This window comes from Passer domesticus, chromosome 9 (assembly GCF_036417665.1).
Source record: "Passer domesticus isolate bPasDom1 chromosome 9, bPasDom1.hap1, whole genome shotgun sequence".
In the NCBI taxonomy this organism is placed as follows: domain Eukaryota; kingdom Metazoa; phylum Chordata; class Aves; order Passeriformes; family Passeridae; genus Passer; species Passer domesticus.
The window spans coordinates 29834131-29862094 of record NC_087482.1 but is presented as its reverse complement, the minus strand read 5'-3'; the positions used below and the strand labels follow the sequence as shown (position 1 = coordinate 29862094).

The 27964-nt window shown below is 48.8% G+C and overlaps 1 protein-coding gene across 4 annotated transcripts in view; it reads right to left on the bottom strand.

Annotated features, from left to right (window-relative positions):
• Window positions 1-615: 615 nt before the first annotated feature.
• RBM6 (RNA binding motif protein 6) overlaps window positions 616-27964 on the bottom strand; it is a 57886-nt gene continuing 30537 nt past the window's right edge. For 3 of the 4 annotated variants that reach the window (XM_064432325.1, XM_064432324.1, XM_064432326.1), the window contains exons 7-23: window positions 16899-16973; window positions 15270-15330; window positions 13761-13829; window positions 12393-12644; window positions 11738-11898; window positions 10908-11005; window positions 10385-10427; window positions 9732-9792; window positions 8756-8847; window positions 7921-8073; window positions 6951-7040; window positions 6174-6263; window positions 5281-5553; window positions 4653-4727; window positions 3962-4059; window positions 2611-2722; window positions 616-910 (exon numbers count right to left, since the gene is read on the bottom strand). In XM_064432325.1, coding sequence (XP_064288395.1) covers window positions 785-910; window positions 2611-2722; window positions 3962-4059; window positions 4653-4727; window positions 5281-5553; window positions 6174-6263; window positions 6951-7040; window positions 7921-8073; window positions 8756-8847; window positions 9732-9792; window positions 10385-10427; window positions 10908-11005; window positions 11738-11898; window positions 12393-12644; window positions 13761-13829; window positions 15270-15330; window positions 16899-16973 — 1929 coding nt within the window. In that variant the 3' untranslated portion in view covers window positions 616-784. The remainder of the gene's footprint in view (window positions 911-2610; window positions 2723-3961; window positions 4060-4652; window positions 4728-5280; window positions 5554-6173; window positions 6264-6950; window positions 7041-7920; window positions 8074-8755; window positions 8848-9731; window positions 9793-10384; window positions 10428-10907; window positions 11006-11737; window positions 11899-12392; window positions 12645-13760; window positions 13830-15269; window positions 15331-16898; window positions 16974-27964) is intronic. The other variant, XM_064432327.1, reaches the window with a different exon arrangement.

Here is a 27964-nt window from a genome sequence, read left to right as displayed (position 1 = left end):
GCCCTAAAAGGCCACAGCAGTGTCCAGTAAGGATGATGCTATAAAGGAGTGGGTTAGCTGGTCAAGAGGAGAGGTGGGGTTCCTTGGCTGTGCTGAAGAAGAAGGAATCAGTACTGCAAGGAGCTGCCCATAAGAAATCACTGAAAAGACATGGAACTTTTGAGTTAAGATAACAACAGGTCCCCACGCAACACTGCCAACAGATCCAGCCCAGCCCACCCCACGTGGAATGTTCTGCCCTGGCTGGGACACCCAGACAAAACCCAGCACTCATTAAGCCCCTGCTATTAATTGAATCCCACTGACCTCATCAGTTGCCAGGATGAATCCCACAGAGATCACTCCTGCTCCTGAATTCCTCCCAGGCCTTGGGGCCACCTCCTGCTCCCAGGTCCCACTCTGACCCAGGAGTAGATGGCATACTGTCCCTGAGATGACAGGGAACACGCTGCAGGACAGTGGCACCACTGGTAGGGTCTCCAAGCTACCAAACCTGTTCCAGTCCCACTGACACAGCAGCAACTCCCAGTGACCTCCTCAGCAGAGAGCAAAACATAATGGGAACCTTCCAAAGCACCAGGCTTTTAAAACACACCATTTCAGCCACAAGACAAGCACTGACAAATTTTCAGTTTTATTAAAAAAATTCTAGCAGCAAAACCTGTAACAATTCAAAAAAACAACCAAAAAAAGAAAAAAGAAGAAGACCAAACCTTGAAAAGAACATGACACAGAGAGAAAGAGACGGAGATGGAGAGAGACAGATCTGGGGTTCCTCCACCTTTCACTCAAGCTCCTTGTAGCGGGCAAACATGACCCTCCGGACGGCGTCGCGGTACGTCTCGTTGGACTGCCTCTTGGGGGGCTTCCCCGGGGCCCCCAGCCCAGGGCCCTTCCTCCTGTTTTCTGCCTGCAAACAGACACAGCTTGTGTTAGTGATTTCTCCTCCCGTAAATAAAAAGCCTCCCTGGGCTGTTTCAGGAGTGCTGACTGCTCCCGTGTGGATCCACGAGCGGAGGAAGAGCGAGCGCTCTGTGTTCCTCCAAAAGCTGTTTGGGAAAAAGCACAGACCCTTTGTGAGCAACAAAGGCAGCAGCAAATGCCCAGGGGGAATCACACCCCAGGGATCAGCTGTGGAGGAGCAGACAGAGGAGTGGGCAGGGAAGGGTGGGCAGGCAGGAGGCAGCACCAGCAGCCACAGGCGAGCCAGGATTGAACGCGAGCAAAGGAAAGCACCGGCCAGTGCTGGGCTCCTGGGGAGCTGTTTGCAGTTTGCCTGCATTGGCACAAGCTCAGCTGTTCTCTCTAACAGAGCTCCCCTGGGCACTGGTGCCTCGCTTGGAATTTCAACCAGTTTTCAAGGACTGGCTTCTGCAGCCAGCACCTGCATTATTCAGCAATACCTGCCTGGAGTTAGCCCAGGAGAGCAGGCCCAAGGCTGGAAGTTTCGCTGGCTTTCCAGTCCAACCTACCTGAATACCAGAGACCTCACCAGCTGGGCCAAGAGATCAGAGTTGTGTGGGGCTGGCATGGTCACATGGCTTTGTCCAGCATGACTTGGAAGTGAAAGGCAAGCACATCTCTTCTGGCCTTTCTGTGAACTGTAGGAGGGCTGTGCTTTGCCATCACTCCCCACCCAGATGGGGAGCCCTGACGGGAGCTCAGACCTCCCAGAGTGCAGTGCTGGAGCTGGCTCTGGGCAGAAACTGTTTTATGGGCACGGGGACCTCACCACGAGCACTGAGCAGCAGCTGGGGCCAGTTCCTGCTGTCTGCACTGCAGAGGGACTCTTGCCTCACATATATGGGCTCAAGCAAACATGCGTCACGAAGCCTCAAATATTTGCTTTAATGATCTACTTGACTGCAGGCTGAACATCACCCCGTGAACCCTGCTGCAAGCTGCCTGTCCCTCAGCAGAGAGCTGTGGACACCACAGCACCTGGCCAGCCACCAACCTGCCACCAGAGCACGGGGCTGCTCGTGTGGCCCTGGGCAAGGCAGAGCAGACCCTGCTGCAGGCTGCTTCTCTGATAAACCCTCTGCAGTAAATGAAGGTCCACTGAGAGACCAGCCTGTCACAGAAGGCAGGATCTACCTGACCCTGCCTGTCCCTGACATCCTTTGCCCATGGGCCTCTGCTCCTTGTCAGGTGCTGTATCTTGGTATTATATTCTCATGTCCAGAGTCTGCAACGGCAGTAAGAGCCTCACAAGTGCTAAGCAGTGCAGACAAAGAGCCTCTTGGGCCCTGTGGCTTTGGCTATGCTCACACCTCCCCAGGGGAAGTTCACCTTTTTCCCCAGCTCACATTGCTGGTGACCAGTCCAAACCCCAGCCTGGCTTTGAGCAAATACTAATGAGATGCTCACACCCTTCCTGCTCACTGTTATTCTATTTTCAACACCTCCAGATCCATATAAATTCTAACCTTTTTCTATAGCCAACATACTTGCAGCCCCTCCCAGCCTGCAAAGTTCATCAGTGCACACGTATTATTCCATCAAGCAGGTGCTGAGATTTGCAGCCTGACTTGAACTCCCTCCAGCTGTCCTGGGAAACATCACGGGCTGCAGGACAGTGGTGTGCTCAGAAAGGCAGGGAAGACTCACCTCCACTGGTGATGCTGTGCCCTGCTGGTTGTGGCCAAAGCTCTTCTTCCACCCTGGAGACTGCACCATTCGGTTCCCTTTGTTGTTACTGTCAAGCCTTGGGTCATAGTCACTGCAAAAGAACCAGAATCAATTGTCCAGCCTTGCAATGCTTCAAACACACACCAGGGATTTTTACTTCTGCTAATAGAACCTTCATTGACATTTCAGTCTCTCATGAGGGATATCCAAGTTTCTTGCCAGAAGCACACTGCCTAAGGAAACCACCACAGCAGATTCTGTGTGCAGGGCTCACACACCTCTTACTGCACAATTTCTTGTCCCACCTCAGGGGGAAATACACTAGGGCACAGGAAATGAGCTCAGACTCCAAAATATTTACAGTGTAAGCAAGCCAGGAGCCTTCTGTGCTTGTGTTTCTTAATTAAAGTCTTAGCAATAGCATGAAAGCAAAGTCTAATCCCTGCTGCTCTCTTAGATATTTTCTTTCTCCCAGTGCTGTGGTCATGGAGCATAACAGATGCAGTGTTGATTCGGACACTCTTTCTCCCACCTCATTATTCATCCAAGACCATTGACCAAAAGCCACAGTTTTGAAAACCTCTCAGCACAAAAGACTCTTCCTTCAGACAATTTCTACTTTCTGGCTGCTGGTGACACTGCACACAAACTGTTTCAGTTTATCTACAGCTATTCCAGGAAAACAGAGGGAAGAGAAGATGTGGATGTTTAAACTGCAAGACACAGAGGACAGGTCTCCTTCTGAGGTGCTGTGCCAGAAGAGACAGGCACATAACCAGTTCCATCTTCAGCACATGGCTGGCTGCTCTCAGCCCACTGAACACGCGAGCTCACAGCAGGCAGGCCTGCCGGGAACTTCACACAGCACGCACTTTCTTCCTCCACCTACTCCCAGGGAGATGGAAACAGCTCCCAGCGTTCCTCTGAGTCAGGGAACAGATGAAACACAGCTTTGCTCTTTCTTTCAATGGCTACGTGCCAGGACAGGAGGGCAGCAAGTGCCTTAAGGACGAGGTGGATGGGAACAGGCTGCATTTAGCTCTCTGTGTCCAGCCAGACACACTCAGACCCCCATCTCACCCCTAGAGCACCAGGCAGCTTTGCTCTGCTCTGCCCTAAACCCTTGTTTCCACCCCAGTCCCATTCTGACCTCTACAAGATGTCCTGCAGCACAATAGGCTCACACTTTGAGGAACTCTGTCTCAGTCTGTCTGGCTGTTTATTTGCAGATCTACCCCACTAGACAATTCCCAGCCTTGGTCTGCCAGCAGCACACATCTCATCCTGGCATCAGCATCCCCAAAGAGAGGTAACCCACAACAGCCATTACCTCTCTGAGTCCCGGTCATATCTGAGTCGCTTCCTCTCTGGTGAATCCATCTGCTGGAATTTCTCTCTCCAGTCATTTCCTTTGTCTTTATGCCTCCCCTTCACAAGAGAAAGGGCAAAGTAAGTACAGGAGCTATGAAGGATTCAACACTGTAGGAGACTGCTCTGCAGTCTCATCTCCTCCTCAGCTGGCTGGAAGGCTGTCCTGGGGACTCACAAACACTGAGTGCTCACATCCCACAACACACTTGCTCTGCTCAGATGCCATCTGTTGGGTTGACCCAGACCTGCTGTTGCAGCCTTCCAGCTACTGCACCAGGAGCAGCTCTGTGACCTTCCAAACAATGGACAGCTACAGCTCTCCTGTCCCTGGCCAGGCAGCAGCAGCCCATACACCCCCTCAGTTTTAGATGGAAATCTGTGTCCCACTTAGTCCAGATCTCTGTACTGGCTTGCAGGACAACAAAACCACACTCAGACCCTTCTGTGAGGAGCGAGATCTGCTCTTAGAAGTCACAGAACTACCTACAGGTCCCTGTGCAGAGTGAGCCCACAGTTCACTTTTGGGTGATGCCTGGTGCCTAAGTGGATGCCTGCTGACACCTGGAACATAAGTGGAGGGTCCTCCTGGGACTACCAGCCTGCCCAGTGCAGAAGCACCAGCAGCTGCGTGCCCACCACCACAGACGCACCTCACGCTCTCTCTTCTCCAGATACGCCAGTTCCTGCTCAGATCGTTTAATCTTCATATGAATCTCTAGGTTTTGCTGGAAGGAGGAAGACAGAAGGCAATGTCAGGCAGAGAACACAAGCTGTCAGGGTCATCTGCTCCACCCGTAAGGAGCACAGGTAAAGCAGCATGCTCTTGTATCTGCACTATACCAGGCACAGCAGCCTCTCTTGCAGCCCAGACTACCTGCTCCCCCACAGAGGCCTGGAGCTCTTCCTCCCTGCAGTAAGGAAGGCAACCAGTCCTATTTTAACCCATGTGCAGCTTGGCTCTCCTAAAAGCAAGAGCTCAAAGGCAGCACAGAACATGGGGGTGCACGTGCCAAGTTCCTATCGCCCTCACACTCATGTGTGCCAGCACCCCACTCTCCCAAGCCTTAGCTATCTCACTACAGCTTACAAAGTCACACCTTGATGTTATAGCACTCCCATGGCAGGAACAAGCAGTTCACACAATGCTTTGAACAGAGCTTGGGGGAACTTTGCCTGCTACTGTGTCAATTTCAGCACAGCTCTTCCCACCCAACCACTGCATTTTCCGTGCAGCTGACGAAGCCATTGAGCCAGCAGCAGCCCCCGGCTTCCCCATACCTTGTGCAGGTTGGAAAGCTGCTGGTGCTTGATGAGCACTTCCTTGTTGGGGAACTGCCTCCTGCACAGCAGGCAGGCCAGCTTGTTCCAGTCAGTCAGTTTGTCATCACTGGCCTTGGCCTTCCGCGGCTGCTCCTCGCGCGGTGCCGGTGGGTGCGGGGCAGGCGGCAGCCACTGCGCCTGGGACTGCTCCTCCTCTTCCTCCTCCTCTTCATTGTCACTGTCTCCTCCATACTCTCCCAGCAGTCCTATCAGAGGGTTCACCACCTTGGGCTGAGGGAAGTGGAGAAAAGTGTGACAATTTGTAGCATCAAGCCTGCCAGGCCAGCGGGGCTGTGTTTCCCAACCCATCTCCCCGTGACTCCTGTCTCTGTTCCAGTCCAAGAGGCAGAGTTGCTTCCCAGCAGCACAGGGCAGGGAACAGAGAGGAACTGTCTGGCTTCTTTCCCTTCTCACCACAGGGTGGAAGCCCTTCTGCTCTCTAGACAGGCCATGCTTTGGTGCCAGGCTTTTCCAACTTGCCACACACCTGAGAGCACAAGAAGCCAAACGAGGCAGTGGCTGTTTGGCAGAGAGCTGCTGTCACTCACCTCCTCTAGAAATGGAGATCAGTGAGATTTGGCCTTCCTCAGCCTGGAACAGTTTTCTGCCTTAGGACTGGCTGAGTGAGATCCTGCCTGAATGCAGGTAACAAATGTCCCCATGCTAGAAGCCCGCAAACAAGGTCAGACTTAAAAAACAAACTGCCTTCCATCCCCAGCACTCCCTCCTCTGGCATGAGAAACATCTCTGGCACCTCTGGCACTCACAGCTGCAGCCAGGCTGTGCTGAGCCACCCCAGAACTGTATCCAGGCTCACACAGGTCAAAACACAATCCTGTGGAGATACTTACTGGGGCTGCACTCTCTTCCTTTTTCACAGAAGGAGGTAAAGGCTTTTTAAAGACATCTTCTGCAGAGAACTTCTCCTCTCCAGTCTCAGTCTGAAACAGTCAAGGTCAGGTGTTGAGACTGCCATTGCATGGACTCAGAGCACACAATAACTAAGCACTCATTCAAACAGGCCTCCAAGGAAGCCAGGTAGTTGGCAGAAATGAGGTGGTGGTTTTGGTGGGAGACATTCCCATTCTGGGGAATCCAGATCATGAGATTTCTCCTGGAAATCTCATGATTTCAGAGACAGCTGCAGCAGCTCACCATGCTGTCCCACCCCACCCCACTCTCATTCTCTGCTACACTGTGATGCTGACAGTGGTCCCAGTAGTGCCTCATACCAGTGAGGGAGCTGGGCCAGGGCCAGGTCACATTTGAGCACCTCTTTGTGTGCACAAAGGACATGAAGACCAGGTTCAAAGCCACCCCCACTGCCAGACACCACCCATTTTCTCTGCTGTGACTGTGGCACAACATATGGCCAGGCTCAGCCAGCATGGTGGGGTTTCCAGGATCTTCTTTATCCTGGACAGAGGGCACCAGAGCCTGCAGCCAGCACTGCACAGGATGAGCCTGTGATACTCAGCTGTGTGCTCAGCAGCACAGACAGTAGGCTGGGATGAAGCTTCACTTTCACACATTTTACAGAGAACTGGGCTGGAGCCCTGGACAGGCTCCAATTTAGTGGCTCATGAGTTACTCATACTTGACCAGGGAAGACAAGTGTAACACCTTACCAGGCCTGAGCTCTCATCCTTCTTCACAGAAGGAGGCAATGGCTTTTTGAAGACATCTTCTGTAAAGAATCTCTCCTCTCCAGGCTCATTCTGAAAAATCCAAGAGTGGGCATTAGGCCAGCAGTAACACAGGTGTCAGAGAGAGCACAGGGCAGCCAGGAAGCCACTCCTGAGCATCCATGGAAAACAGGCAAATGGGGAAAATGACAGAATGATTTCTACTGGAGATACTTTTACCCTCCATTCAGACAGGACCATGCTTCTCCAGGTCAGTGTCCCTGCAAGTCACACCTGGTGACTCCTTGGCTGGTTTGTTACCAGCCTCAGGGAGAGTTACAACCTAGGTGCCAGTACTGGTCATGCCACTGAGCACATTCAGACCAAGAGGCAAGGAAGAACACAAAGTTTCTGCATTGGTGGCTAAATCACATCCAGCAACTCTCCTGGCATTCCTCAGGCCCTGTCAGTATCACAGCCCTGGGCTGTGCACAAACATCACTTTGGGCAGCTGCTCCCAGCCAGCAGCTCCCACACTGGCATTTGCTGGCTGGGAACAGTAGTGAAGGGCACTGTTCTGGGACTGGGTGGGGCAGAAACTGCAGTTAGGGGAGAGATGAGTATCCATCATCATCTGACTTGGTGTGTTTAAATGTCTCTGCCAGTTTTTTGTTGTCTATTACAACAGTTGGGTGCTTTCAGCAGCATGAGTGGAACATGTCCCAGTTACCTGGATGTGTCTGAATCCTTCACCATAAGGAAGGGATGAGAAGCCCTGGATTTAATGTAAGGAGAGAAAAAATCTGGGAACTTACTCCCTGGCTGGACAACCACCATGTTCCTTTCCAGCTGCTGACCCCACTGTCTTCTCTCACTGTCCCTTCCTTTTTGCATCCTCCAATTACTCTCTGCTTTCTAACCTCTTCCCTCAGCCTCCTGGTGTCAGGTCATTCTGATGCCTGGAGGGAGTTACCTTAGCAGAAGTACTTTTCCCTTTGTCCTTTTTGTCCCTGCTGTCCCTGCCGTGTGGCTCCTTCCTGTCACTTGTCCACTCTTGGCTGCCGTGCCGCCGCCTTCTGCTCTCCGTCGGGGGTGGGGAGGGCTCCCGGTCTATTGTCACTTCCCTCTGAAAGAGGCATTTGGAGCAGGCTTAGCCCACCCCTGCAGTCTTCTTACTGGGCTTCCTGTCCTTGCTGAGACCAGCACAGTAAGAAGGGACTGCAGAGGGCAAAGGCTTCAGAACTTTGCTGGGGCAGAACACAGCTGAGCACAGCCAGGTCACCAGAGCACTGCCCTGCTCTCCCACAACATGGACATCCCCAGGATCATGAAAACAAGATTATATTTCCAGAAAATCCCTGCTGATGGCTCTTTTTTGGCATCCTTGCAGCTATTGCTGGCTAGGGTTGAGAAGCAAAGAGACCACAGATGAAAACAGAGCTCTGCTGTCCATTCTTTCTTACAGACAGTCACATATCACATGTCTACAGCAAAATTTAGCTACGATGCTCTGCCTGTAAGTCTACTTGAGGAAAAGCAGACCAAAAACTCTCCAAAGGCAGGGCTTCAGAGGCCAGAGGCGGCTACAGCTGGTTCAACACACAGCTAATGGGTTCCTAGCCTCTCATTAAGTTGATATTTTGCAACATGCCTCCCTTTCACACAGGTCAGAAGACAGTGAAAAACACAAAGCTGCCTCTGTTCTGCCCTACACTGGCTTGTCTTCAGGATGTGGCTGCAAAATCCCTCCAGAGAAGAGCAGTTTGTAAGAACATATTGCATGTAAAGCTTCCTTCCCACTCACTCACCTGGGTTCTGGGGTCATAGTATGTCCCAGCTATGGGATCATAGTAATTCCCAGTGTCAGGATCATAAATGTATGTGGACACATCTGATGGGGCTGAGAGAAAGACAGGAGTTAGCACCACAGGCTTCCAAAAGCAGAACTTACCTTTTACAAAGACAAAAGCACAAATAAACATTACACTGGCGAAAGGATCAAGAATAGGGAAAAATTCTTTTTTTCTCTTGTCAAGAGAGGGGGTGATAAGTTTTCACAATTCTGGTTAGGACTCTGGGAAAACTTCCATATCAAAACAAATTTACAGAGGCTGTGCTGAGATCACAAGACCACAACACTTGGTCATGAAATTCAGTAATTTCCCTAAGAATGGGGTAATGAGTATCTACATCCACCCACTCCTGTGAACAAGGAAAAGCTGTTCTCTCTCAATTCTGTTTAAAGTGATGACACTCCCCACATCCCTTCCACCCCATCGGTGCATGAAAGCTCCTGAGAAGAAAAGGAAGTGAACTATTTCTACAGGAAAAGCCGAAGGCCTTAAGGGTAGTAGGCCCATAATGTCAGGAATGCTTCTCATTTCCAAAGTGTCCTTTGACAGACCTCAGAAATGCTATATATAAGTCAGTAAAACAATCAGAAGTGCTCTTCCAGCTACTGGCACTGCTGCATCAAGTGTATTTTCTTCTGTCTTCTCTAGTAACTGCTAGGCTGATTTTATCCCATCAGTTTTCCACAACAAGGAAAAAAAGGCAGCAAGTTTCCTTTATCTGCATGTAGTTTCGCATAGTGAGAATAGAGAGAAACACATCATCAGATAGGAAAATGTGACTAAACAAAGTTGGCAAAGGAACTCACAAGTGGGTGTAGCAAACAAACCTACTCTTAGCCTTTAAAAATATTTTTGGGCTGATTTCTACATGTCAGTGCCCTTTTAAGGAAGAAAAGTCTCCACAGTAGGAGTGAAGCAGAGTTTAACTTACACTGTGCTCTGGTGCGTCTCTGTGATTCGCCACCCCTCCTGTCTCTCATGCCCCTTCTGCCCTGGAGTAAGTGAACAACACAAACAGATCAGAGACTCATTAACAAACATCATATTGCTTCTCCTCCCTCCAACAGGCCCAAAGTTCAGAAGAAGGGCTCAATTAGCCATCCTAAACAGAGCACAAGCAGACATAGCTTTCCATCTCCAGAGCAGCGTCTGACACGAACAGTGGCACAGAGCACGAGATCTCTGCAGCTTCCATGAGAGGTGCTCACAGCAATCCCTGTGGTGGACTGAGCCCATCCAGGATATGGGAAGAGTCCTGTGGTCTAGGAGCAAACACTAAAGAGACATTCACTCTGGGAACTGAGATCACTCATCAGTGAAATCACTCTGTGAAGTGTGGAATCAAGAAACCCAGCCCAGAACTTCCTCCAGCAGCACTGACTTGCACTTCAATGCAATGGTAAACAGCATGAGGGGCAGAGCAGCAGTGGGCACATTTGGGCATTATCACCCCATCTTCAAATGTGCTGAAACACGTTCTGCAGTACTTCACCAGCTAAAGAGAAAAAGCCTAACACAGCCGGGCCCATCACCCCCAGTGCTCCCTCCCTTTAAGCAACCTGCAGGGAAGCTGTGCAGACTTACTGGGCCATAGTAGGAATTGTCACCGTGCTCCCCATAGTCATTCCTGTTGAGATAAAGGTTGCAAGTTAATGGCAATTTGGTTTTACACTAACCTCAGTATATTTAAAATGACCAGCAGGACCAATAAAGGCAGACAGACCATCTTTTCTGGCCACACGTTGGACTGTGCCCATCCCAGGAGACAGACTTGGCAAACCACTGTCTCCACAAGAAATATGACTCCACTCTGCTGTGTCTACAAAGATGAGTCTCTCCACATGGTTTTTAAAAAGCTGAACCCGCTAATTCCTGCAGAACAGGATTTGATGGCTGGACAACAAAATGCATTATGATCACTAATCCCATTCAGCTCAATCACCAAAGCTCCTTCAAATTTCAATGCCTTCACTTCTCCAACACATTTTTGGTTGTAGGAACATCTGTGCTAATTCCCATGCCAAACTTTAAGCACCTGCTCTGACAACAGAGTTCTAGCCTCACTGTACAGCACAAAGTACAACCCCACTGCCTCATCTGTCAGTACCTTCTCCTCCCTGTAGCAAGATTCACTTCCAACGTACGCCCATCAATGCAGATGGGGGGATCCAGGTTCTGCAGTATCTTTAGCAGCCTCAGCGCCTCCTGTAAAAGGAAAAAGAATCTCCCTTTCCATGAGAAGGAAATAGCACATTTTACAAATCCAGTCTGCCAGAAAGGAATGTTTTGTGCTCAGTAAGACAAGAAACACAACAGTAAATATTAGTCTAAGCGTCAGTGAAGGGTATTTAGGATGTGAAAAAAGGGATAAATGCCATGTGAGGTTCTCTGCTTGTCCTATAACCACTTACAGCAGCCAGCTGGGGACAGCATTCTCCTAGGGCTGCCAGACAGTGCAGCACTGTGGCTGCTGCTGCCCCAAAGTGTTTTGGTAAACACTCTCTGGACCAACATCAAAGAACAGCTATGGAATCTGGGAGCCACCCAGACACAGAAAATGTGAACCCTCCAACATGGGAGGGTCTGTTAATTGAGATTCTTGCCTTCTACAAATAAAAACAATTGGATTCAAGTTCTCTGCAAACCAAATACCTATGCAAGAAGTGTTCAAGTTTAGAGTGTCTAAAAAAGAAACGTACTGAGGTGAGAAACTCAATCAGTGTCACAGCTTGTGACAACAATCAATCTTTGATTCCTAAAGCTAGAGAATAGCTGTACCAGCTAATTCCTGTACCTGGTGAGACAAGCAGAAGAAAGGACTCGCTCCAGCACAGCAGCCTCACAAGTACAGAGATTTCTTGTATTTCTATGGTTTCTCTGCTTCTACAGACATCAGGTGCCAACAGGGGGAACAGGTGAAAGCAGGAAGCTACTCACAGCATGAGATTCCAGTTCGATGAAGCCATAGGTCTGGCCCATGCGGCCAGCCTTGTTCTTCATGATGCGCACGCTGGACGTGGAGAGCCGCACGTAGGGGGCCAGCAGCCCCACGATCACCTCGGGCGGCGTGAACCGCGTGATCCGCTTCAGCATAAGCGCTGAGGCACAACCAGGGACGTGGCCAGGAAGGAAAAGTAGTGAAAAAATGATAATTTAGAACCAAGTTTACTGTGACTAAACCACTCAAAGCAAGAGCATGGCTCCTTGCAGTTGAGTCTCAAAGCCATTTTTTCTCTGCACTTTGCAAGATGCTCCAGTTATTGCCTCCAATTGCTAACCTTTCCTTCCCAGAAAACAGAGGAGAAAGTAGCCCCTTCCCAGAGCTCAGCCCAGGGTAACTGCTGGCCCAAAGGAATTTTGAAGCTGTGCTAAGTCAACTGCACCACCCTAAAGGCAGCTCAGCCTGAATTCATTTTCCTAAAGGCAATTTGTCAGCACCTTTGGAGCTGGACAGTCCTCCATTACTCTATGCCACAGATTTGCACAACATAGAAATAACCTCCAGAGGTTTTAGTGAAATGCTGCCCTTTCTACAGACGACCTCATGGAGAGCAAGCAAGAGGAACCCAGAACTGGTCTTTGTGTCACTCACTTCTGCTTCCTCCACCATCTGGTGGCGTGGCTTCCTCTGCCTCCCTCTGAGAGGGCAGCTCCTGGTGCCGGTCCATGTCCCTTCTCTTCTCCTGTGAGGGCCGATGCTCTCTCCCTTCATCTCTCTTCCTTGGCTCCTGTTCCTGAGGCTGACATTCCTGCTGTGGAGCAGGAACTGAGGGCTGGAGAGGCTGCTTTGGAGATCCTGGTTGACCTGACAATTCTTGCTCAGGTGTTTCAAGCTTTGTCTCTGCTATTAGACAGGAGAAATGCATTGGTTTCACATAAGAATGTTTCAGCAGGTATTTTTTTTTCCTGCTTTCTGGCCCTTGCAGCAGTGCTCCTTATAAAAGGCCAACCTGTACTGCCTGTTGCATATCCACTGTTTTAACACTTGGCAGACACAAGGTTTGCTCATCCTTACACAACACAAGGTACTGCCATCCTTACATTGCCTTGTTTTGTGTTGGACTGCTTTAGATGACTTTTCTAGTCAGAGACAAGAGGCTTTTTGGCTTCCTTTTAGGATTGGCTCTTGCTTGAACGAACAAGAATCAGGGATGGATTTAGACATTTTCCTTCCATATCCAGGATAACCTATATGGCAGTGATATCCTTACTATCAATAATGTATTCCTGATCATCCATAGCCAAGCAATATCAACTAGTAACTATCACCCTGTTTATATGCCAGAGGAACACTGGATTCAGACCCCCCTGAGACCACTGAGTCAAACACATCCATAATACAGTCACAGATTTTATCAGGTGCCTACTGCCCACAGCTGAGGCAGAAACAATGTGGGAACACTCTGCCCCCCCAGTCTAGCTATACCATTCAGAGAACATAAATCCCAACAAGTTTCTGTGCTTCAAGGCCTCTGGATAGCCTGGCTCCACTGCAAAAGAGATTTCTACCTGAGCTTCCAACATTGCTGGAAAAGGAAGCCAGATCTGTGAGGATGCAAAGGCAGATACCAGCAGCCCAGCACCTGCTGCTGAAGCCTCTTCCCACAAAGAGAAGCAAATGAAGGTGCAAGACATGGCACAGTGAAGCTTCCCTCTTTAATGTCCCTGAGAGTCAGTCCCTGCTCTCATCCTGTTTGGGCAGTGGGCGGCATGGCAGAACACACAACGATTTTGCACACAACAGTTGGGAAAGCTGCACAGTGCCTTGCTTGGCTGCCAGCACAGCTCACCTTGGACAGGCTTGTACTCATTTGTCTGCAGTTTGTGTGCAGAGTTTTGGCTACAGAACCTCATGTAAAATTTGCACATGAAACCACTTTGCACCTGCAGCTGTGAAAATCGCCTGTGCAAATCACAGAGACAGGAGCACAACCCTAGAGATGGGGAGGGCAACTCTTACTGAATTCTTGCTCAGCCGACGTGTCCTCTCCCTCAGCACCACCTCTGGACTCTGGGCCTGCTCTGCTCCCTGTAAGAGAGGCACACTCAAGTCCACTTCACACCCATCAGCCACAAAGCATGCCAGAACTCATACAAAGCTGCAGTAACCACTGCAAATGCCTAGAGAGTTGCTTTGTTTCACCCATTCATAGAGAGGCTACCTTACTGCACCCTTTCCCAAGAAAAGCAGGCCAGTAAGAAGCATTCACCACAATCTGTCTTCACAGCAGGTTAAAGGCTCTGTTTAATTTGCTCCTGGGCAGTTTCATTACAACCCACAGCTGCGCTGGGCCAGCTGTGTGAATTTTGCCTTCACAACACTGATGGAGGAGCCACAGAGCACAGAAAACACAGCCACTGGGACAATGCTTCAGTAAACAGAGATCTGTGCATGAGCAGTGGGTGTACTGCCCATCTGCCTGGGGCAGGAGGGCAATACACAGAAGTCTGCTCAAGGATACAGAGTCAAGGCTCACACAGTGGCAGGAATGCACAGACAGTGCCAGAGGAGGGTGGAGGACTCACTCGTGGCACTGTGGCCCCTGGTACTGCACCCAGGGATGGAGAAGGTGGGCACAGCCATCATCCCAAAGAAACCAGTTCCACAAGGAAGTGTGTTTTGGCTCTTGTGCCCTCCCACCCCAGAAATCAGAGGTGCTGGTGGGGTGAGGAGAAGCTCCTGGAGAACTCCTCTCATGCATTTTATAAAGCCAGCAAGGTGAGTTCAGCAATTCCAATCCTGGATTCACCTCTAATCTCCTTTCCCAAGAACAAGTAATAGGACAAATGGAAATTGTTTCAAGTTGCCCTGGGGGAGGTTTAGATTAGATATCAGGGAAAATTTCTTGACCAAAAGGGTGGTCAAGCATTGGAAACAAGCTACCCTGGGAAGTGGTAGAATTACCATCTCTGGAAATGTTCAAAAAATGTGTAGGCATGGTGCTTAGAGACATGGGTTAGTGGTGGGCATGGCAATGATGGGTTAATGGTTGGACTTGATTCCAGAGGTCTTTTCCAACCGTAATGATTCCATGATTCTGTGATCCTCATCTGAGAGTCTCTGAGTGACACTAAAACCTTGCAGCTGCATGTCCCAAGGAAGGTGGGTCAAGGGGAAGCCATCTCACCTACAGAGAGCAGTACCAGCTCACAGTCCCAGAGGACACAGCTATAACTCCCTGGATGAAAGGACAATACCAGGCAGTAGGAGGGAAAGGCTCTGGGCAGCAAGACACCTCTCCACCAAGCCTCACAGCAGCAGAGAACCTGACAGCAACCCATTGCCTGTAACATCTTTAGTGTGGACAGGCAAAAAGGGTCTAAGTGAAGCAAAACTAACAATCCTCCCACACAGTGCTCAGCTAGTCCATTCCCAAGAGGGATGCCATGGGAAACCAGAAGAGAAACTTACTTGTCAGGTTAGATGAAACTTTTAACCGACCAAGCTCAGGGGACCAGATATACTCACCATCTCTTGGGAGCTTGCAATAGGAACAGGAAGATCTGTAGCCCACAGTAGACACCTTACACTGCAATGGAAGATGGACAGCATGAGGAAGTCGTGTTTTGGAGGCAGTGGGTACAACCTGCTCCAGAATTCCAGGCTCTGCAGCGTGCTTTCAGAAAGTAACAGCCATGAAAAAGTTACAGAGATGGGGAACAGCAGCAGGGTCCTTTGCTGGAATTGCAGGTAAATGTTCATATGACTCACAGCTGGGTTTGCCTTGGGAATAGGGCTTTCACACAGCTATGGAGCACACATTTATTCACTAGTCCTTGAGATGGAACTCTTCCCCCTCTCAAGTGATGCTGGATCAAAAGCTCCCTGCTATGCAATGTTGATTCAAAGGGTCCAAAGTTACCTTGGCATTCTCTAACCTGAATTCACCCCTCAGGCAGTGCTGTAGTCCTTATCTGAGCTGAGCTGTAGATACTGATGTAATTTGGAGAGTTAAAAATGAGGTGTCTGCTAGCCAAGTGGTAGAACTGTACAGGCTTGGATGGTTATCCCACCCAGAGCCACTGTGGGGAGAGCCAATGGCCCCATTTTCACAGCTCTCTCCAAACACAGCACTCCTGACTTCCTCCTTAAGCTCTTTGCAAATGCATTGGTTTTGTTTCATAGTAATGTCTTCCTATGGCTGAAGCCTTGTGGATGCTGTGGGGCACAAGAAAGCTCCTTCAGGCCATGGCTACACACAGCAACAGTGGGGACAAACAGGGCAGCCACCTCAGTGCACTGAGAGCTGTTTGAAACCACTGCTTGTAACTTGTGCCTGCAGCTCCAGAGCACTGCAAGCAGAGATGAGGCACAGAGGAACAGCTCTGCTGGCAGCTGAGTGCACCCAGTCAGCTGGATGAGGGTCTCTGCAGCCCAGGGTGATCCACTGGACAAGGTGGGACTCTAATTAGAATCAATCCTTTCAAGTCCTGCTGCAAACTCTCAGCCTGTAGTCAGTGGGAATGCAGGCAACAATCCTGTCCTTTCTCCAGCAATCATCTCCAGCCTGCTGCAGCCACAAGTTCCTGTACTGGGAGAACCTGGGGGAGGGCACAGGAACAAACTGACCCTTGGGCAACTGTGTCTTCCCAAAAATGGACCAGTTCCAGCATGTACTAGACTTGGCTCATGCTGCCTGGACTTGGATCCATTTCCATGCTTCCTTCCCTGCTGCACTGACTACAGCCACAGCTAGACCACAGGTTCCTGTGTGAGGCAGAGGGGTGGTTACACACATGAACCAGAGCAAAGCCTGTTCCATTCTGGTTGGCAAAATCACTGTCTCATTGTGGTTTTCAAGGAGAAAGGATCCACACGCTATTCCTCCCACATTTTAAAAAGGAACCACTGCATAGGGACAAGGCTGCTCTGTGCATAAAAAAATCTGGCTAGCTGTACAAGAACAACATGCATACAGAGGTGAGACCAAAAACAAGGTAGGCAGAAGAACAGTTTAGAAGGGGCAAGAGCTTCAGGGCAGGTATTAATTACTCTGACGGACTCTGGCCACCAAGCAAATAACTAAGACTCCTCTGAGCTGCCAGTGCCAGGAGTGCCAGCAGGGGAAGCAGAACACAACTCTGAGCACATACTTACACGTTTGCAGCGCCAAAACTCTGGGCATGGAGTGTATTCAAGGGTCACTTCTTTGCCACCGATGGTAAGAGTTCCCTGTTGAGACAAGGGGGTAAATGACGAACGTGCCCAGCACACGCAGCTTACTCAGAGGCAAAGAAAGGGGTGAAAGCTCTGGTTCCTAAAGGTTTTGCAAGTGAAACAGGGTGAAAGGGGGAGAAAATCTCCCAGTTCAGTTAGCTGGAGCTTTGCCATGGAAGTGGGAGGGAAACAGCCTGTGCCCTGCTCTAGCATGGGGCTCCAAGGCTGTGTTAGCTAGCTCCAGAGGAAGCAGGCAGGAGAGGCCTTGGCCACCTCCCAGGAAGAGCAGAGACAAGGAACTGGAGGGGGAAACTGCTGTAACCTGCTTTAGTCCAGGTGCTGGCAAGGGGCAGCTGGACAGACTCCCCTCACGCCAGCCACCACCAGGCTGGCCTCAAGGCAGCTACTTGAGGAAATGCGTGGAAAAATCCTCTCAGGTGAGAGGATTTTCATACTTGGGTTAGTCTTCATGCCAGTCATGAAACCATGGCTTTTCTTCAGAGAAATACACCACAAATCTGCCACTGGCCCTGCAGCCAGCAGAGCCAGTGCCCTGCAGCCAGCCCTTCCTTGCTGAGGCTGGCCTCAAGCACCTGAGCAGCAGCACCTGAGGGGCTCCACTGCCCACAGATACACTGCTTCCAGATCCTCAAGTGATGCTTTGGAGATGTGCCAACACAGCCACAAGCTCTGCTGAAATGCAGATAAAATGGGTCGTAGGTACAAGTCCCCTGGCTCCTGCCTGGAGCAGCAATGGTTCCTGGTGGCTCCCGTCTGCCAGGGACAACAGGCCACGCCTGGGCACGCAGGATGCAGGCAGGCCAAGTCACAGATGCACACAGCCATGAGACATCTCCTGTCACTGGAGGCACTGCCAGACCACCAGCCTGGATTCCCCAATACACAGTTTGAGACTCTGAATCAATGGAGACCCAGCCCCAGGTCTCCCAGTCCCAGCAGAGCTGCTGCCTGACAGCACAGACATGTCAGGGAGCTGCAAACGGTCCCAGCCTGTTTTGGGGTCCTCTGCTGAGTCAGAAGCTTCCCAAGTACTCTGACCCAGTAGCCTCACCATGCAAAAACCCCCAGTACAAACCATGAGATTGAGAAAACAAGTTCCCAGAGTTATTATTCAGAAGTCATGATACACCCATGCATGAACTGCTCTGCAGAACGTGAGGGAGATGCTAGGGAATATGCAAAGTGGGAGTGAAGAGTTCATAGAAGGGAATCACTGAGTGGCAGTACAACAATCCTTTAACTCCTACGAAAGAACACAGCAGGGTTCCACCACCTCCCCTCTTCACATCCTGCCTTTTATGAACCGAAGCCATCCTCTCCTACCAGGCCCATGTTGAACACTTTGAGGGGTTCCTTTCTGCCACCCAGCTGCTCAAGCACTGCTTTCCAACATGGATCTGCCTTTGCCTGACCGAAAGCCGAGCCATTCCTGGACCTTGCTGAAGGCTGCTGTGTGCACTCAGAGCACTCTGCTGCAACTTTAGAGAATCTGCTCAGGGTCTATTCACAGCAGGGAGCATTGCTGACTTCACCTGTCTACAAGAGGCTTTGCACCCTCTTTAAGGCACGTGAGGAAACACAAGTGAGAAAGGGAAGTGGAAATTAAGGCTGTCCTACTGGAACTGTTGGGCCCTGAGACAGACATGCTCCCTCTCCCGAACAGGACACCCACCACGTCCCAGCACACACTCAGGAGATGGGCAGTGCCAGGAGCAGGCTAGAAAGGCCCATGGGTGCCTCAGGACACACTGAGCAGAGGCAGGAGGAGAAGGCAGGGTGCACATCCTCATGAGCCCAGGGAACAGCAGCCTCTCACCGGGCAGCTGCAGACCTGCCTAGGAGCTCAGGAAACAGAAAACTCCATTAGAGCACATTACCTCTGGCAGGGGCAATCCATCACAGAGCTTCATCCTGCTACCAGCCATTGAGGACAAACCTTGCCAGAAAGCCTTAAGATTATTTTTGGTTTCATGGAAAATGGTATTTAAGTGCATGTTGTGCTGGTGGTGCTGGTCCCTTCCGCAAATTCCATTTTCGGAGGCTGCAGAAAGTGTCACTTGCATAATTACTCCCTGATTTCCCTAACACCCTGCTGATTGCCTGCTCACTTTTTCAGCAAGCTCTCTCTTACTGATTTCTTCTTGATAAAGTAATTTTCAAGGTTGCAATCATCATTTAACTCTCCAAAATGAGTCTCTCACTTAGGACACACATTGTCAGGATTCAGTGGCTTTGAATTCTTCATTCTGCCATTCTGTTACTAGATTCCATCACAAATATTTTCAGAACATTTATTTCCTCTAGTGCCTGTCTCTGCTTACTCTTGTTCATCTAGATCTTCTTGTGCAAAAATTTTTGGATACTACTCTAAATTTCAGTCCAATTGAGCAGATTTCAATTGAGCAAATCTTGGTGAAATGACAAAGATTTTCTGAAAATTTCAGGGAACAGTGCTGGGCAGGGGGAAGGTAAGTTTAAAGTATGCCATATATTGTGTCTGGCACCACATCTCTTCTGCATTCAGGCATTTTATCCTGGACTTTTCCACCAACCTTCATTATGTCTGTTAATTCCTCTGTATTTTTAATACCTTGTACTTTGGAGCAGCTTGGCTTTTTCTAAGTCAGAGTGAAACAGAAATGTCTCTCTGGTCTTCCCAGTCAGGAACCTCCCCCTCATAACTAGCAGTAAACACAGAGTTGACTCACCAGTGAAGGGTTTAAAAGGCAGCACAGCTTTGCAGCACCAGGACAGCAAGCTCTCAGCCATGGAAATGCCCAGATTTCCAAGGGCATGAACAGATTCTACTGTTTTCTGAATTGCCAAATTCATCAAAACAGAGCATCAGGACTTTACTGCTGGGAGCAATGACTTGTGCTAGTGTTTGATACCTTTCAAACACAGTTATACATGGATTTTTGCTTAGAGGTCATTGGAGATGCAACATTGAATTCTAATCTAAGTGATACAATTCAGTCCCAGCCAGTTCAGCTACTAAAAAATCTGCCCTATGGCCAAGTATGTAAATAGTCCTGCCAGCAGACAGATCCATGGAGCAACCCTGCCATGAGATGGTCCTAGAGAGCTGTGCCAGGAAACCATAAAGCCTGTTTGCAGAGAGCACACACAGTGCAGCCACGTCTCAAAGCTCTTCACAGAGCAGGGACAAACCCCACAGGAACATGTTGCTTTTACAGAGGGAAAGAAAAAGGAGAAAATCCCTTAGCCATGATATCCACAGGTGATGCAATCCTTCTGAAAGCACTTTGGAGACTGTGTCAGCAGGGCACAGGGCTTCAGCAACAAAGCTAGTTTCACTGAAGCAGTTTCCAAGCTTTTTGTTCCCAAAAGCAGCATTAAAGAATCCCAGGAAGGTAGGCCTATCTGTGAGAAAAAAGCCAGACCACACCCTGGGACACATCATGGCCACTTTTGAAGCTGGGTTTAGGTCACCTCTAGTTTACCCTGTTTGTAACAGCACTGCTCTGCAGAGCCCAGCCTGGCTCTGCAGGTACATCTCTGATCCTGCTTCCCAGGGAAGCTGTGGAGCTAGTGCCAGGGCCAGGAGACAGCCTGCTGCAGGTCAGCCACTGCACAAGGCACCGCTTCAGCTGCTTGTCTGTCAATTAGCATTTACAGTTAGCACGCTGGGGGTTTTCATGCTTGTTGACAGCCTTTTAATGATGATGACTGGGGGTTGAGGAGGGGGAGAACTTGCCAAAAAAGTCTCTCTTTGCTCTCAAGACTGAGATGACAGAATACAAATCATCAGTGTCAAAGCTTTTGCTAACTGTTTCTCTGAAAAAGAAATTAGAGCATCCAAGAGTGACCTAGAAAATTGGAAATGTGGAAGGAGAGCTCTCAGAACACAGCCACTCCCTTAAATCAAACTAGGCTTCTCTTTTAACTGAATCTATCCAAACACTGAAACCTTCAGTAAAATTTCCCTTTGGAGCCTCCAAACAACGAGCTGACAGCATTCCAGTATTTCACCCCACAGGTCATGCTTTGGCAGCTACAGCAGGGACTGTGAAACCACACGGAGATGTGGATGCAGCAACCAACACCACCATGGCCTGCTGTGGAGAACGTGCTCCAGCTCTTCCAGAGGGATGGCAACAGCCATCCATCCAGGATGCCACCATCCCTGGCCACGAGGAAGACCATGAGTGCCCAATTTAGTGGAACAGCAGTTGTCAGTCTCACCTTTACAACAACACACCTGGGGTGATGCACTTCAGTTCTAGAACAGAACCAAGGCTCCCAAGCACCCAAATGCACAAGGATTCCTAAGCCAAACTTTTCTTCTTGGCTACAAGAAGGCAGTGCAGGAGGTGCCTCCACCACAAGTGAACCATTCTTCTGACCCCCTTTAGCAGCTGGCTCATGCACAAACCAAACACCACGTCAGCTAATTATTTCCTAATATTGTTTGTGGTCTGATTAAATGGAAAATATCTGTACCATGGACTGAAAGGTTCAGGTATCCTTCTCGATGAGTAATAACCAAGCTGGAAGACTGGTTATGTGGTTCAACACGATAAAAATTAACTGCAAATACCATTTGTAAACAGATAAAAAACTGCATACGAAGATTATGACAAAAGAATGCTTATGGGCAGCATAGTAAAGCAGTCACATTAAAATACCAGCACCAACCTTGTTTATATGATGTTAATTCAGCCCTCTTCTGCATATTTACTATAATTAGGATGGTTATTCAAAAATCAGTATACATCCGTCATTTAAAAATTATTTAAAATGATTAACGACAAGTGTTTATTGCCTTGGGAATGCTCAGACACTACCCCAGGAGGCAGTCTGGGAATGCAGTGCATGCCCCTGGTGCCAGCAGCACTTCCTAGAATAAAAAGCTCTTGCCATCCCCAGGGTACATTCCAGCCCTGGCCTCCAAGTGCACTGGATGGCACAGCACAGGAGACAAGGGGCTGACAGCACAAGCCAGGTTATCTAACTGGAACTGCAAATCAGAATGCTTTCAGGTTCTGCTCCTATTTGAGTATGGATTAGAAATGCAGATTTAACAACCCCCAACCACCACACAATGCAAGTTATGTAATGGCATCCTATTCCACTGGCATGCACCATGCAGAGGCTGAGTGGGAGCTGGCAGGGAGAGCACAGGGTTCTCTCCCTGACAGGATGCACCTTCAAATTAGACAGGCAGGTGAGATCAGTCACCAAAGGTCTCCCTAACTATCCCCAGCTGCTCAGGGAATTGAGGAGGCAGCACCTTCCTGGGACAAAGCAGAGGGCAAACACCTGGGAGGGTAAGAGACCAGCTGGATGTATTTCAGAAGATCATCTCAGCCACAGAAACTGGCTTCTCATCTCCTGTTTTCCATATGCTGAAGTTTTTATCCCTGAACTCATCAGCAGCTGCTGTACAAGGGACTCAACTGCACAGAGCAACAGGCAGTACATCTGCTTACCTCTGACAAAAAGCAGATGAGAAAAGCTGTGAACCCACAAACCACAATCCATCTGTAATTAAACAGTTAGAAAATGGAACGTGACATGGAGCTGAAGAGACAGAGCAATCCAGGCTGCTGCAGGGTACTGCAGCAATCTGGCATTTCCTACAGCAAGAGTAACTACAAGCAAATTCCTCATGAGGTGGGATTTTCCCCAAGGCTCTCAGCCTCCTCCTCGAGCTCTCAAACCAGTAGCAGCTCAGGGATTGCTTTTTATTGGCCTGATCTAGCAGTGCATCCAGCACTCTACTGCTCAGTGGCTGACAGCCAAGGCAGAAGATTCAAGATATACAGGGGAAAAGGATGGTTTAAAAAGTGGTGGGTCCCTGAGGAACTGTTACATCACCAAATGGATCCAAACAACTTTGCTGTGCACTATTATTACAGATTTCCATCAAGACTAACACTGAGATGACAACTGACAACATAAACACTGTGTTAGTGGTCACCCAAAGAGCAGGATATTTGGCTCTTGGGCATCAGAGATGCCACAGAGCTGAAGAGCACATGGCATCACCTTGAAGCATTTAACAGTGAGACATTTATTTCAACAGTGATCCAAGGCTAACCAGCTTGGCATGCTCAGGGCTCTGGTCTTCAAGGTCAGGGGAGGCCTGAGAGTGAGAGCCCAAAGCTGTCACCATCCATCCTGAGCTGACAGAACACTGCTTCAGGCACACCACTGATGGGCATGTTAAACAAAACTGGCACTAACACAGAACTAGGCATTAGGAAGATAACTCAGAGTCCTAAAGATTCAGTAGCTAAATGTAACAGATTAAGATGCTATATAAGGATTATTTTATCTCAGCTCCTGGTACCTTTTTTTGAAGTCCTTTTATTCAAAACCCATTACCCACTGGCACTGGGACCATCCATACTGCCCCACAAGCTTCCATATCTACTTGCTCCCTCCTCAGGCCTCCTCCTGCCTGGTTATCCAGGCCATTTGTCCTTTAACAGAAGGTGCCAGTCTGCATCCTTTAAGTTTCTTATTTCCACAGACACCCTAGCTAGCCTGCTGAGACACCTCCAGTTTTCTTCCTACGGTTTCTAAATTCCCTGGATACCAGCCATCCCCTTTTTAAGCAAGTCCCAGTATCTTTCTTCAGCTCACCTCCCCCCACCGATATCCTTTTCGCAAACACACACAGAAATTGCTTTTCAGACTATGCCAGCTCTCTACATTTTAATGCCTGCATTTTGAACTCCAATTCAGTTCCAAGTTAGGACTCTCAAAGTGCTTATCTCTTAAACACAGCATTTGCTTTGCTTGTCAGCACTCTCAGCCCTGCTCTGAGAGCACCAGGACGGTGGGCACAGGCAAGCTCCCAATTACAGCTCCAGGAAGGATAACAGAGATGTGCCACAGCTGGGGAGAACACACAATGTGCCCAGCACCTCACATGCTCAAGGGCCAGCTTTGGGCAGCAGGTGATATGAATAGCTTCTGCATTTCACCCTTTAAGTAGATTTCAACACGTCTGAAAGTTTTCTTTGATCCAGTGAAGCCAAATGGACTTTCACATGCCACTCAAGGCCCTAATGCATCTCTTCCTGGCTAATGCCAACCCCCAGCTTCCCTCACTCCTCTGATGAGGGCACCTTTGCAGATCAGCTTATAGGATCACTGGGGAAAAAAGTGGAAATTTTAAAATGAAAGCCTTTCCTTTACAGTATGAAGGAGTCAGAAGAAGATTTCTAGGGTCCAAGCAGTGAGGATCTGGGGACAACAGCTCAAAGAAGGACAAGTTCTGTGCTCTGGTGTTACTGCCTGTGCTTCCTCTCCACATGCATGGTTAAGGCCATGTAACGGGGTAAGTGTAGGAGGCCATGCATGTGAGTTTCTTTAACAGATGGACTTGATCTTAAAGGTTTTTTTCCAGCCTAAATGATTCTAAGTCAAACACTCACTTTCATGCTCAAAAAAGTATCAATCGGGTTGAATCCTCTATTTGAAAAATATACTTAAACTATCAAAACTTAAGAGTATTTAAATATTTAGCATACTGAGTATCATTATTCACAGATGGCTCTAGGGAAGGATCCACATGGCTCTGCCTCATCAATATTCCTTTACTTGTCACAGGCTACTGCATGGACAATGTCTGAACAACAGCTGCTTCACAGAGCCCCTTCTCTACCAAAACAGGGACTTCCCTTTTCTCTCCAAAATGCTGCTCTACTGTCTGGACATATTTCTCACTATTTTTTTTTTACATGCCCACCTTTTTCCTCAAAGGTCATCTCATCCCATCTCACTGTTAAACAATATAAAGCTTAAGCACATTAGCACAATGCACTAATCCAGTCCAGGACCTTCCTGTGCACCTCCCTCAGGGATAGTTTACAATTAGCAATGGCCATAAGGAAGCTGGGAAACAATGAGGAAACACTCAGCACCTTAATCATAGGTTTCAAGCACAAATATTAAAACTCTAAAGAGCAATCCCAATGCAAAATTCATGGTGGAAAAACGTTAGGCTGGAAAGCTCTGCCTTAAAGGGGTAAATTTATTGCTAGACAATTTAATTAAGCATTTGAAGACCCCACACACAAATAAAACATGTTCTTCCACTGGAGCATGTACCTATGGGGTTACACACCAATTCCAACACCTGCACAGTGACCAGAACTGGGGATGTTCTGTGCAGCAGCAAACGTTTGCTGAGAACACACCAGCTGCTCCAGAGGCTCCAAACTCCATTCTCAGGCACTTGGAGCCTTCCCTGGCAGTGCCTTCTCTGCAGCCAGTGCTCAGGCAAGCTCCCTGCAGGACTGTCTCTCTGCAGAAAGGAAAAGACCCAAAAACCCTGGGAAGAGGAAGTACCACTGAAGAAAAGAGGGTTTTATCCTTAGCAACATCATTTCTCAATATTCCTAGATTCCCAGTCAATGACAAAAGTGGGTGTCTGATACTGCCTCCCACAGGATAAGAGCCCTGCCATTTGCCACCAGCAGTGCAACACTTACCTGTGTCATCCCAGTGATGATTCCAGCACACCACTGTGACCTTGAGGTGGCCTGGCCAAAAGCTACATCCAGATCCTTAATGCTCACACCTGGACAGAACCTCCAGGCAGCTGGCCCACCTTCAGGCTGGCACCTGTACAGATTTCTGTGTCTGAGCAGATGCTGCCTCCTGAGAGCTCTTCTTAGGAGATTATTTGGAAAACAGCTGCTTTAACCTCTTGGCTCAGTATTTGCCAAGAAGCCTGACACAGCATGAAAACAGTTATCCAAGCCCTTTGGAGGGAAATGATTTTTCCCTGCCAGCCTGGCTTGGGTGCAATGTAACACTAGTGGGTGTCAGAGTTCCCTGTGGGATCCAGCACCTCTTCCTTTTTCAGGGCACTCAGGTTTAAGAGGATCATTCAGGCAGCTGCACTGCACAAAGTCCAGAGGTAAATTCAGATTGTTCCTTCCTGGTTAGTTCCCAAAACTGCTGAAGAAAGGAATTTAGTGCCTTGTCAGGGTGCAGAAGTGGTGACTATCCAGGCTCTGGTGGGTGACCTCAGCTCTTTGGGAGAGCAGAGCCAGAGAGGTGAGTGTGCAGGACAGCAGTTCCTCTGATAACCTTGACACCATGGAAGGAAAAGAACACAGTTCCCTGTTGTGCCACAAGTGCCTCAGCATGGCTGAATTCCTAAGGGATTGGGAAGGGGAAACAGCATGCACAGACACCTTTTTAAACTGCCAGATAAGCTGCACAGTAGTGGGTGGCTCAGATGTTATGACTTGAGCCCCCTGTGGGGTTTAATTCCTGGGGATTTAATACCTGGTGGCTCAGGACAGAGAGTGGCCTGTGCAGACTGAGGGCAGCCAGGCACAGGGTACTGCCTGCAGCTCCCTGTGTGCTGCTCACCTCTCTGCAGCAAGCACAGGAGCACCAGAGAGGTGATGCTTTCAGCTGCTCCTCTTAGAGCCACGTGGATCAATCATTTGCCTGTTATCAGGAGGTGTCTGTGAAACTTTCTGGAATTCACTTCTCACATTTAGTGATGTACCCAGTACACACTGGAAGGAATAAAAAGAGATGAGCTGAGTTAATGGAAAGGACAGAGAAGGCAGCAGTGACAGTGGACACACCACTTCCACATGAGCCAGGCCCAGAACAACAGCTTGTCAGGGAAAAAAATCCAAAGCACCTCAGCACTCCCCTCCTGTGATATCACAGGCTGAGAAGAATCACTCAGGCTTCCAAAACCTTAGGGCTATAAACAGTAAAATACCTTAGTCATCATATCATTAATGTACAGCTTTGCACCGTGAGAAAGCTTCTTAGAGAGACTTCTCAACCTGGTATTAAGTGTATGAAAATACATCTTGGGATTCTTAAGACTTAAAATTACTTTCTCTGTTAACTCTGCTCCTGAGATCCTTGATGGAAAAGTACATCAAATGTTTGCTTGGGCTTTAAATGCCATCCTGGCTCAAATCTGGTTCATAAAGCCCATCTGAATACTGCTAATTTCCTTGTTAGACATGGACTGTACATCACAAAAAATGAAGATTTCCCTTGTTGTCTATGAAAACGGGAGAAAATTACTTTCATTCTCTTGTTCTAAAGACAGTTTCAGAGTTTTAAATACTTAAATCTTATGTTTACAGCTTTATAACTTTGACCCTCATTAAAAATGTAATTCCTTACATGATAGACTTGATTTTAGACCCCTGTCCTTCAGAAGCTGTTTGTTCATCCTGTGGGAGGCATAACTAACTGAACTTACAGGTGGCCTGAAGGATGGAGATGCAGGAGGCATGTTGTTGGATGCAACATCTGGTAGCTGTCAACACATACACACAGTGCAACAGCACCACAAAATAAACCTTCAGGCAGACTGCTCCTTTACATCTGATAGCTTTTGTTCTGCAGAAGCCAGGAAGAACTTTCCACCTCCGTCCTACGGAAGTACAAAACAGCTCCAAGATTTTCCCACACAACCCTCTTCTGGGAGCAATTGTAGCCAGGATTCAGTAAGTTGGTCACACAGTGCTACTGAGGACCTGTCAGTGGCTGTCCCATTCACAGATTCCCTGATATGATGGAAGAAGAAATTCTCCCCCATATGTGAGAGGACTGGGGAAGCTGGTGCCTTTCCTCAGCAGTGCAGAGGGATTTTGCCTGCCAGCCCTCTCATGGCTCTTCCCCCTCCTGTGTTTCCTGGTCCTGCACAGATGCAGAATGACAGCGAAACTCCTGATCTCTGATCCTGCAGCACACAGTGTTTCTTGTGCTCTCTGTAGGTATTAAAGCTTTAATAAGAGTCTAGAAGGTGCCCTGTGGCTTGCAGGGGAATGGGGTGGATAATAACTCTGTGTCCTCCTGAGTTAAATACCTGTTTCCTTGTTGCCTGTGATTGATGGATAATGACACAATAGCCCATTTAGGCGTGCCGCCCCCATTTTCCACTGTAATAATTTCATTTCTAGACAAGAACATTAACAACCCAGTTACAGTCAAATGGAAACAGAAATTCACAAATAAAA